Source organism: Penicillium daleae (assembly GCF_028827525.1).
Source record: "Penicillium daleae strain IBT 16125 chromosome Unknown utg000008l_segment0_segment0, whole genome shotgun sequence".
NCBI lineage: Eukaryota > Fungi > Ascomycota > Eurotiomycetes > Eurotiales > Aspergillaceae > Penicillium > Penicillium daleae.
In genome coordinates, this window is record NW_026623156.1 from 6,860,240 (window position 1) to 6,872,100 (window position 11,861).

Sequence of the window (11,861 nt, forward strand, 5' to 3'; positions counted from 1 at the left end):
GTAGAGATGGTTGTTTAGTTTCGAGAGGAGTGTCTGGTGGGTTATTGTTCAGAATGGGCCAATAGGGCTATCGAGGGGTGTGGCGCAGATGAAGTCAGTCAGGCTTGATGGCGCCGGGGAGTGGAGTCTTAAAAGACGGCTATTGTTCTTGCGCTAGAAACGAGGGAGGGTTAGGGAGTGTCGTGTGCGCGGTGGATGCAGGGCGTGGGGGTTTGTCTCGGCGCGTTTATGATGCTGCCTGGTAAGCGAGAGGAAGATGTGAAAGTGAAAGAGAGTAAGAAATGAGAAGAGCGGGGATTAAATGAGCTAAGTCATCTGTCGAGTCTGCCAGGACTCGCGGAGCAAAGGGCTGAAACCAGGCGAAACGAATCGTCTGTTGGTCAGGGGCTTCCCCTCCTCTCTCTTCCCCTGTGACGTTGATTCGGTCAGAGGATTGTGGCTGTGCCAAGGCCTTTCGGACGAGGCGCAGTCAAGAAGGTGGCTTGACTAATTATGGCTGCCTGATGTTGCAGGCAACGTTAGTCACAAGAAATCATGCCCACAACCTAGGACCAAGACATTTAAGTTTATTTTTCGATTATATTTTAAGGCGTTTATGTTTCTAAGGCATGCCTGTTATCCAATAAAAAACCGGCGTGGCACTAATAAAGCCTCCTGTATCAACCCCCAGAGTTCAAGATGAAAGCATCACTATCAACACGACTTTTTCACCTGAGTTTTAGTCAATGTCGAGGAAAGACGAGTCCAGAAAAGGAGTAGATGGAATTATAGAGAGCTGCCTGATGAACACTTTAAATTAAAAGGATATGTATAGTGTATCTCATTATCTAACATGACCATCGATTGACAGTCTTCCATATAAGAAACGCCGGTAGATGAAAGAAAAAAAAAGATTGGAGGAAAATGGAAGGGATGAGAATGGCTCGACATAGTGTGCGTGAATGCCAGGGTAAATCGTGTAGTGGTGGAGTATAATCAAGGTCAATCCGATCCAAAAGCGCCATATTGAATCCAGAACGCATAAGGGGGTAAAGCGAGACAGAGGGTATAAATCGTATATACTAAACTCGCACTCGGGTGAACAGCGAATACGAGAGTTCGCGCACAGGAAGAAGGAAAATTAGGGCTTGGAAAGTTGCTCTTTCCGGAAGAAGAGCAGGAAGCCGGCACTGATGATAGATTGTTAGCGATGTTCGGATCCACGTTGACAATGGGTGGGATTGATAGCTTACCAGACAAGGAGCTGACTGAACAAGGCAACCCAGAACCAGGCATCTGCCAAAGCGTGGGCACCCTTGGTCATGTCAGGGGAGATGGGTCCCGGGCCAACGCTGTTAGGACCGAAGGCTCGGGCACAGATGGTTGCAATGGAACCCAGCACTTGAGAGGCAATGAGCGCAAAACACATGTGCACCCGTGTCAAGGTCTGCAAAAGAATGACACCGAAGCCGAGGCCTTGAATCGAGTCCAAGACTCCCAGCCACAACCACAGACTACGCGAAGCAAGTGCTCCGCCAGTAAATCCTCCACCAACCCAGGGAAGATAGTAGCCGATGCCAGAAATGGCCCACCAGATTTGGATAAATCGAGGTGCACCCAGACCACAAGCGAACACGGGAAGGAACCAGCTGTGCGTCTTTGAGAATCTGCTGATAATGAAGAGGAAGATACACCAAACAGCTCCGAAGAAGACAACGCAGAGAATGACGATCTGCCATGCGTGGGCGTGGGTAGAGCTCCACAGGACTGGAAAGCGGGGAGACACGTATTAGTTTTTCAAATCCTTTCAAGGGCAGATGTATAAGAGCCGACACTTACAGCTCCAGTTGCGGCCGTATGGCGCACTCAGGAAGAAGTTCTGCAGGATGACGGCCACAAAGTTCCAAAGAACAATCTTTCTACGGAACAGAGACTTGTAGAAAGATGGAACCTTGCCAGGCTTTTGGCGATAGTAGTTGGGCAGACCGAAGACCAGGAGAAGACCGATTGCCCAGAGAAGTATGGCAATTGGGTAACAGATGGCCCTATGATCAACATTAGTACAGAAATCAGAATAATCCTCAGAGATAGTAACCTACGTCATCTTCCAGGTGTTGGAAATAGTGTTGTCGGAGCTCAAAAGCCCCTCGCTGGAAGCCTTGCTCAGAGTCGAGCCCCAATACCAAAGCGCAATGACATATGCCTGCTGAACTCCCTGGATAACACAAGCGCGGAAAATCCAGGTTTCGACAGGAGCACCACCCTCATCACCAAAGTTCGACGCAAAGAAGATAGATCCGCTGGAAGACGCCGCAGCGTAGCATCCGCTTCCAATGTTTTGAATCCATCCGCGATTGAATGAATTTTGTTCGAAGTGAGCGGAGCCAATCAACAAGAAAGCAAGGCCGTAGAAGAACCAGGGAGTGGAAAGGCAAACGACAGATTTGAAGTACCGGTACACCATCCACCAGCAAATGGAGGTCACTGCATAGGTGGTCGCGATACCGTACAGCTTCTCGGCAGTCTCACCCACCTCACCCGTGAGAAGGGTGATCTGGTATGAGTTTGCAGCGATGATCTGACCCAGAGCGAGGAAAATCGAGTACACAGGCCAATCGCCAACCTTGATCTGCATCCACTTCTTAAGTCCTGTTGGGGGAACGTAATCCTTGCCCAGCAAGAACTCATCGCCATCGGAATCATATTCGTCGGTCAGAGCGATATGAGAAAGACCTTCATTGTAGGACTCGTCGGCAGGCGAGGCATTGTTCTTTGCCCGGAAGACAGATGGCGTGGGTGATTTGTAACGACCCAATTTAGCGTCACGGAATTTGTCGAACCACTCTTGCTCACTCTTGACCAAGAACTCCTCGATACACAGTTGACCTTCAGAATTGGAACCATTCAGACTCTGCAATTTCTGCTCAAAATTGTGGTAATACTCGCCAGTGCCGTCAGTGAAGAATGGATCAACCTTCTGCAGCTTGAAATCCTTCTTACCACCAACGACAGAATCAAGAGAAAGAACCGAGGCATTACTGTAGCGGTGACTTTCGCCCAAAGGACGAGGGGGAAGAAGCATTTGATCCGAGACAGGAGGCGTACCGGGACTGGTTTGAGGCAAGAGGAATCGGGGATGCAAAGACTCTTCGCTGAGGCGGCGTCGAGGGGAAGACAGAGGAGAAGAGTACGAGACAATATCTCTCTGAGCTTGTGCCCGTCGGCTTTCTTCGACCTGCGCAGGAGTGAGAGTGTACTCGTCATCACCGTATACACTGTGGGCTCTCTCCTCATCGTCGGTTTCATCCACCGCATCGCTGCTTTCTCCAGACTCTGGGATCTCACCCTCGGTCTTGCCACTGCGTCCACGACGAGAGCGATGACCAGGGCCGGAGCGAACACCCAGGGAGAGAGAACGGCTCAGGCCAGACTTGGGCAGTTCAGTTTCCGAAGGACTGATATCACGACTGTAGACTCTATGAGAACCCAGATCGCTGACCTGGTTGAAGCTCGAGTAACTGCTATCTCTGGAATGTTGCAATGATGCATTCATTCCCGGGGCAGGCAGGGGGCTCATTGGGGTCACGCCCATGTTGACAGATTTCAATGTACCGTTAGGAGTGCTGGTGCCAGACGACGTAAGAGGGCGGCCGTGGCCCTTGGAGACTTCCTTTCCGTGGACTGCAATTGCCGTGGATTGGAGAATCTCAAGGTCCTCCACCCACTGAGCCACGGGGAAACGCTGTTTAGCAGATCTGGCACGCATGATTGCACGGGTTTCCGTCTTGGAGTTCAGCGCAGCATCGATTGCAAGCTTGAATTGCATCAGAAGGTGGGATGTAGATATGGATTCCACGTTATACCACCAGCCAGGCATTTGACCCAAACCTCCAACGCGTGCTCCAATACCCAAGGCTCCCTTACGACCAAACTCCACTGCGACAAGTCCGAAAGGCTCATCACGAGACGGAATAAGGGCGAATTCGGCTCCAGAGAAGATGAACGGAGGGAGAGCAGTGAACTCGGGCTTGGAAAAGACACGACCAGGGTAGATCTCCATACAGCGACTGAGCTTGAGCGCGGCGAATTTACCGTAAAGGTCGATCACAGGACCGATACAAATGAGTTGCACGTTGGGACGTGCCTCTAGAACCGCAGGCATAGCATCAGCGATGAGATCGACACCTTTTTGCATAGACCAACGACCGACAAAGACAAGAAGGTCAGCATCCGGGTTTTGCTCAAGACCAGCCCACTCTTGAGCCTGACGCTTCAACTCAGCACGACCGGCCTCGTATTCAGGATCGACGGTCGCCTCTGTAATAGGTTGCTTGGTCCACTCTCCAACATCAGAGGGATCCGGGTTAGGCAGATTGCCAACCTTGCGCAGACCCCAGAAAATTGGATAACGAGCATATGAGCGTTTACCGTACTTCTTCGAGACTCCCACGGCACCGAAACCTTGTTGATTGACCCGAAGATAGCTAGCACCGGCGTGAAGAAGGTTGAAAACCTCACCGAATTGCACATACTTGCGAGCGACGTCCTCATCCAAGTTGAAGACCTGGCAGACTTCCCGTCTCTCCTTCTGAGTACGCATGGGCCAAAGACCCTGGAACTCGGCATTGTGGAGAGACAGACAGGCGGGAATGGTCTCTGGAAGAAGGTAGAGGGGAGCGACAGAACCGTGGTAATCGTTGATGTGGTAAAGATCGATGGGGAAACGCTTGATAGCTTCGGCGATACACTGATTCCATGCTGAGTAGTATACAGCACTGTCCAAATCGTCCATGCGAGCGGGATATGGCTCGGTCTTTGATTGCTGACGGAAAACCGGAGCGTCAAGGAGCACGTAAGTGATGTTGTTAAGACGGTGGTACTGAACCTTGACCTGGAAGGCACTGCCCAAGATGGTAACCTCCATAGGCTCTGCTTCTTGGTCGATTGGATAGTCAACACCACCCACACAGGGAACGACCCAAATGAGATCTTGGTGACCCAAAGTCTTGCCCATCAGTTGGGCCATCACACCAAGACCGCCGATCTTGATTTTGATGCCCCAGTCCTCGATATCATACTCCATAGTAGCAATCAAAACCATGCGGCGTTTACCAGAAGCTCCAGCAGCTTCCAGCGCTGTAGTGCTTTGCATGAATCCAGTCTTGTTGGCGGCACGCAGGAGTGGATTGATTGAGTTTTCGCCAGAGCGACCGGAGGCAAGCTTCTTCAAGAAGACCATCGGGGAAATACTCTGCTTTTCGCTGACACCCATTTCGTTGAACTTAACCTTGTAGAAGGACATCATGAAGATGTAGACACAGGCCGCACCGGTCAAGGTAGGAATGATCCAGAACAGAACGAACATGATGATCTGGATATATCTGTGTCCAACAGGCAGGAGCTGGAAACGCTGAGTACCATCGTTGATCTGGAGCCTCCACGAGAGGTAGGGTGCAGGTGGAGGCTCGGTGATGTTGATCAGTGTGCTCGAAAGAGACGACGGAGGCATCCGATCCAGCACGCTATCGTTGTCCATATCACCCAGCACCCAACTTTGGTCTGGCTTTCCATCCGGGTTGACACCCCAGATGTTGATTTGTCCAACGGCAGGCCATTCGGAGGTAAAATGGTACTTCCAGTAGCCATCCAGCGAGTCCAGCTGGATCTCATTGTCAAGACCGCCATCATATCCATACTGGTTGTATGGGCCGTTGAAGAAGGCATGAGGGAAGCGGCGCTGAGTTGTCTGATGCCAGTTGGTATCGCCTTCTTGCACATAGGAACTGCTGCCCGTCCAGCGACTCCAGTACTCAACGCGCACATGATCACCCTTCCAATCCTGCTTCTTGGTGCCAGACCAGGCCAGGCGATCAATTGTGTCATTGCCACCCTTGTAGTCTATCCAGTCGGAGAAGGTTGTTCCCCAGTTGGTAGAGTACCGGTATTTGTCGGCACCAGCGGCATGGTGTTGGATGAAAAGAGTGGTGTTACCATCTTCCTGGTGGAGTAGACTGCTCGAGTAGTTGGCAGAGGAAAAGACCATAGGGTTGTCAACCTGGCCAATGCGGAATAGGAAGTGATCAACTGCGTTCGTAGACGCATTCTTTCCGGCATTGGTAACGTTGTTCACAGTCAGCCTGTGGACTCCGTTGTACACGCCGGTCAGGTTCGCGGTCCACTTCCAAACGCTTGGAATTTGCCCGGTGTAGGTGAGGTTCTCAGAAGCAGCGTCGGTGCAATGGACTGTCTTGATGTTGACGGTGGGGGACTTTCCGACCTCAGTCGACGAATTAATGGACAAGTTGTTCGTGATAGAGTCACAGTCCATGGCTTCAGAGAAGTAAAGTTCAATTTCCACATCCTCCGCCTCATTTGGAGCCACGGTCGAGTGCATAGGAACATCATGACCAGGATGGAACTGGGTGATCATGGGCCGAGGTTTTTGGAACAGAGAAACGGGGACGTATGCACGGAACTCGTATGCCTTTAGTGTGAGGTTAGGATAGCAACCATTCCATTCTGTTGATCCGTTCAGGCCAAGTTTCCGGGGTCCATCCACCAACTCAATCTCATCATGAGGGTAGAAGAGATTCTTGACCCGAGTACCCGTATCAAAGGGAGATAGGAGAGCAGTGTCGTTGCTCTTGCAGTTGAATGTATAGTCCATAGTGCGATTGACATTCTGGTAGACGAGCCAGACGGGTGAATTTTTGGCATCGGAGCCGAAATCTTGGACTTCAGTGTTAAGGTTACGAAGAACAGACCACATTCCAGTTTCGGTGACTGTCCCGTTGGAACCAGGATATATTACGTCCCACGTCTGCTTGGACATGTTCAAAAGTGTGTATCCATCGTTGAGAACGGGGAACTGTTCACGGAGCTGATACATGTGCTTCATGATATTGCGAACCGGATGCGATGGGTCACGGTGGTCATAGGTAACATTGTCGCTTTTGCACCCCTCTGTGGCAGCTTCAAGGGGCCACTGGAAGTACTGAGAGGATTGCAATGAGAAACATCCGTGTGTTTTCCAGGCAGTTGCAGCGGACATCGCCTGTCGACCATAGATATAGTTGGATGCAGTTGCGTCTAAGACATAAAAGGCCTGTTCTTCACCCCAGAGAAGAAGCGGAATACCAGGGATCAAGATAGTCGTCACAAATGAGCCGAGCAACTGGCGTTGCACACCAAATTGGATTGCAGGCCAACGGAAAACGTCCTGGTTGGTTGCGCCAAACATGTGTCGAGGATCGAATTTGCCGGTGTTTGCATTAACCAAATCGTTCGAGGTGAGCATCTCATTCCACGCATTAACCCAGTCAATGGGCACATCGTAGCCAGCAGAAAGCTGACCGTCCATCCCGAGGAATCTAGTCAGGGCACGGTATGTCGAATAATGGAAAGCCGCACCGTCGATCGCCTCATGGCCAATCTCACGCAGGAACCACTGAGAATCAGACTCGTTGGTCAACGCCATAGCGTCGGCTGTGGTCTTAGGATATTGGTTTGGTTGCCGACCACGACCCAGGTAGATAGAACCGAAGGTGTTTCCACCTGTGATTTCACCAGCAATGAAGAAGTTCTGTTTTCCAACAGCACGGGCGCACTCTCGGTACGCGAGAGACATCTCTCCAAGCGCATCAACCGTAGCCTGGGTGGCCTTGTCGTATCGAAAGCCATCGATATCCAGAGAGGCGATGATCATGCAAGAATGACGGATCAATCTCTCTCGCACGCTCGGATACCATTCACGCAGACGATCCTGTACGGATGCGAATTTTGCAAGCTCACGCTGCCAATCTGGGAACACACCGAAAGCCTCAATGTCACCATACTGATCAAAGTCGCTATCGTAGCAACCAACGAGGTCGGCGGTCTGAGATTCGTTGACAGGGTACCCATTCTCGAACCAGAAACGGGGATAATCGCAAGTCTCATTATAAGTGTTTCCAATGTCGAAGTCCACGTAGTGACGATCGCTCTTCCAGGTTGTCATGTGCTCCTTCTCGGAGAAGGGCGTCGTGGTGTTGAGATATCCGTCGAATCCGATGAGATCACCCATACTGTCAGAGAAAATTAGCGACAATCTGTTACAGAGAATCGACATGAGATACTTACGTGGCGATTGTGTTGTCGAACAGAACATACATCCCCCTCTTGTGAATTTCGGTGATAGCATCGCGCCAAACCTGAATGGTACCGTAATGTTGATCGAGGAGGGTTGTATCAAGAGCCGAATACCCGTCGAATCCCCAAGGCTGGTTCATCAATGAGGTTCCTGCGAGATAGAGGCCCTATGGATTGTAAGTATTTGCCATTATCCACTCATCTGTGGGGTCAAGCCTTCCATACCTTGATGCCCATTCCTTGCAGGTAGTCCAACGTATCAAGCAAGCCAGCAACATCACCACCATGGCGCATTTGAGTTGAATCCAAATCATGCTCAAATAATGTGCCATTGATATTATCATTAGTAGGATCGCCGTTTACGAAGCGGTCCAAGAAGAGTGTATAGAATGGGAATCGCCAGTTATCCGGGGACGGGTGGTATTTCCCTGTATGTTCTGGCCATTCTCCCCAATAGTCGGCAGGGTTTGTGGCCGTCTTATTCTGGTTAAGATTGTACTGAAGTAAAGACTCGTCGTACGGCCAGCATGTTGACGTTGTTGCGAGGAGGGCAACGAGCCCACTGGAGAGTAGCCACCTCATGGTTAGAGCGAGAGTGACTTAAGTGCTTAATGATTCTCCAGCGCCTATCAAGGCTTCAAATGAGTCTCTGGAAAGAGGAGAAGAAACTCAAGGCTCTCAGGTGGAGGGCAGACATGCGTCGAGCTAGGTTGACCCCAGGTACTGCAAGTAGTTCGTTGGGATCCCCAGATTATCACAGATGCAGAGAGATAACGATAGATTGTAAAGAAACGAGAGGACGACGCTCAGAGAAACATAAGTAGGACAAACAAATGCCAATACTTTTCGAAAAAAACGAGAGATAAAGGTGATACGATGGGAAAAAGCGAATGTAGCGGAGGGAAAATGTCAGATCACGGAGCAGGACGGTCCTTAGATGTTGGCCATTTTAGTGGCGTATGAGTTCAGCTCAAGATAAAAATAAAATGGCGAGACAGGCCAAATATTCTGGAGCAAGTGAGACCCCGAATTAAACGAATGAGGCTGATTACGGTTACGAAAAAGCTGGCGGTGATGGAGATGTCCCGTTTCCTGTGCTGGTGGATGCATTGGATGCTCTAGTCTACCACGACAGTTCGGACTAGGCTCGAAACTGCAATGGTCCTGGATTTTTCCAGATTATTGATGCATCATAATTATAGCTTTACACGAGCATTGGGCCCGCAGCTAAGAGCTTACTCGTGGCTCGACGGATATCAGCCGCGAGAAATCACCAAATTGGGTAGAGTTGACTCTTCGTGTCGGTGGAAAGCCTTTTGAAAATTTCTTTTTGGATCCAGACCGTAAGGCTAAAGACCATGTATCTTTCCCAATCAGTTCCGTTTCACTAGTATGCTGCTCCATCTGTCCTGTCTCAACCAAATAATTCCATCCGAGACAGATCCACCTCGTGGCGAATCAACCGAAGTGGTTGTTCGAAGCCTGTCCAGGGTAAAGAGGTCGACAAGAGAGTAAAATATTTAGTGCTCGAAAACTGTAAGGCTGAATATACCGCATAGTATTCTACAGTAGATAGGATATCCTAGTCATTCTTGCCGAGTGTGTAGGTTCTACATCCAGATGCACACCGATAGGTCTTCACCGCAGTTCGTATTTTTGGCGCAGCCCGATTTATGCGAACCTGATCGGACGGTACTTATACATAGAATTTCACCGATAAGAATCATACGGCCGAACACACGGCCCGCAACTGATGCAATCTTCGGTACATATATCGTAGCTCTTCGGTAGGCTGAGCCGGTGGATCTCTCCGGCTAGCCCTGGCGATTTTAGGGCAGCACTAACGAGACATGTAATTTTCACTTTTGCTTTGAAAATTTCGACACAGGTCTCTGCCAAGGAGTTTTTCTTAAAATAATAACATGTAAATCAACAATGGCTTAATCGCTGAGCCACTTACCGTTGACCACTGCTTATCTTAGATGGCTGCCAAGCCGGGAGTCAGACAGAGCCCAACCAATGCGAAAGGATAGCAGAAGAGTGTCTTTGGCTGTTTTGACTTTTTATTCGGATATCGCCGTTATTATTGCTGGAGACTGATGGACAATCCTCTTGTCAGAATTTCTCAGCCTCAATCTTGCTACATGTTTCTTCGAATGAGTAAAGACCTCGTTTTCTGAGTAGTCCAGAGCCAGAAAGGACTATTATGGCTGGAGGAGAGAGCCGTGGAATTGGTCGATCATTTATTATTCAGACAAAATTGTCGAACACTCCCAGTAGTTCAGCCTTACGTTTCTATCCTCGGTGTGCTAAGATATTACCAAGAAAACGCAAGTTATCATGCAGCCAGCTTATGGTAACTTCGGACTCATTTTATATCCGATAACGCACCAAATTCGCGTTTTTCTCCGATCCTCCAGAGTCCGTAAGTTTGAAATTTCTTCGACCCTCTAAAGAACCGATTTATACGTATTAAATCGAGCGTTCCTTGAATACTGCCCCTTGTTATTTTTGAACTAGCTCCTTTCACTCACTTTCTACGGAGAAGATTGGACCCTGAGATCGACCCGTGGAACGCTAGGTTTACATGTAAAATAACAGCTGAAATTGTCAATACCGCTACAATAATACAGCCACCCGCTTTGAATTAACCGAACTGGGAATTTCCATATCTCGTCATGTATTTTGGTACACAGATAACGATATAAAATACCAACAAATCAATGGAACGCATCCGTACTAATATAATATTCCTGCTCCAACATTTCGCCAAGGCGCCTTGTTCGCTCTCAAATCCTTTCGAACTTTCGCTCCCTAGGAACGAGATTTGACTTGGTCAAAAGCCGACTTACGTACGATCGGTCCGTGCTCAGGTCATCCATTTTCCTTTTTTTTTTCAATTATGATGGTCTTGCGCCTGATCTTCCGACGTGGCTTCGAAAGCAGCACATACATCTCTGTGGTGCCCCTCTCAGAGGAGTGGACGTTATCGAGTCTCAATTTCAGGGCACTTGAACTATAATCTAGTGTGTCTGGCAATTGGCAAGGAAAGGCATCTTCACACCAGATATGTACGCAGTACTCCACACTCTTTACACCTGCCGACATGATGCTCATGCTCGGTTGATAATCGAGGGGAGACATGCCACTTTCTCAATTTGTCTCGGAGCAGTAGCCAAGTTAAATCCCGTCAACTTCCAACCCGGTTTTAGCCGCAACGGTGGTTAGATGGTGCCAATTGCTCCATACATGTTTCAGCCTCATACGAGTGCCTCCGTTCACACTCGAGGGATTGGGGTTGACTCGCATGCTCACATACGTCCGACCCATGCAAACAACCCATCTAGGATATTCCCGTCACAGCTGCAGGATTCGTAACGGTAGCAGGTCGTGTCGTCAACGCTGAGTCAAATTTTTTTGGCTCTGACCCAGAGGCCCTTTGTAGCATATATGCGTCCATATCTCCCTTGATGTGCATAAATTCCGCAAGGTACCGCTTCTTGGAACTACTTCTCCGCGTGTTCGATTTTGAAGAAATCTTGAACAACCCCGGATTCGAGGCGAGAATTTTCACATTCTAAATATGGATTTCAACCTTGTCCGTGGGAGCATTCCCTGTCCAAGGGCAATGTGACCATGTTCCCAAATTGCTCAGACCACGACTAGCCGTGAAGCTAGGCTCAATGACACCTAGGCGGGCTCACCTACCGCGGTAGCATCCAGCAAATAGTACGGAGAAAGATGCACCCAGACTC

General features: G+C 49.5%; 1 protein-coding gene across 1 annotated transcript; it reads right to left on the bottom strand.

Annotated features, from left to right (window-relative positions):
- Positions 1-1,120: 1,120 nt before the first annotated feature.
- N7458_010965 (Cell wall alpha-1-3-glucan synthase ags1) lies at positions 1,121-8,688 on the bottom strand (the record flags this gene model as incomplete). Its single annotated transcript, XM_056914347.1, has 6 exons — positions 1,121-1,169; positions 1,233-1,746; positions 1,819-2,024; positions 2,079-8,042; positions 8,098-8,273; positions 8,332-8,688. The coding sequence occupies 6 exons, from the start codon at positions 8,686-8,688 to the stop codon at positions 1,121-1,123; spliced, it is 7,266 nt and encodes a 2,421-aa protein (XP_056763196.1).
- Between the last annotated feature and the right edge of the window lie 3,173 nt (positions 8,689-11,861).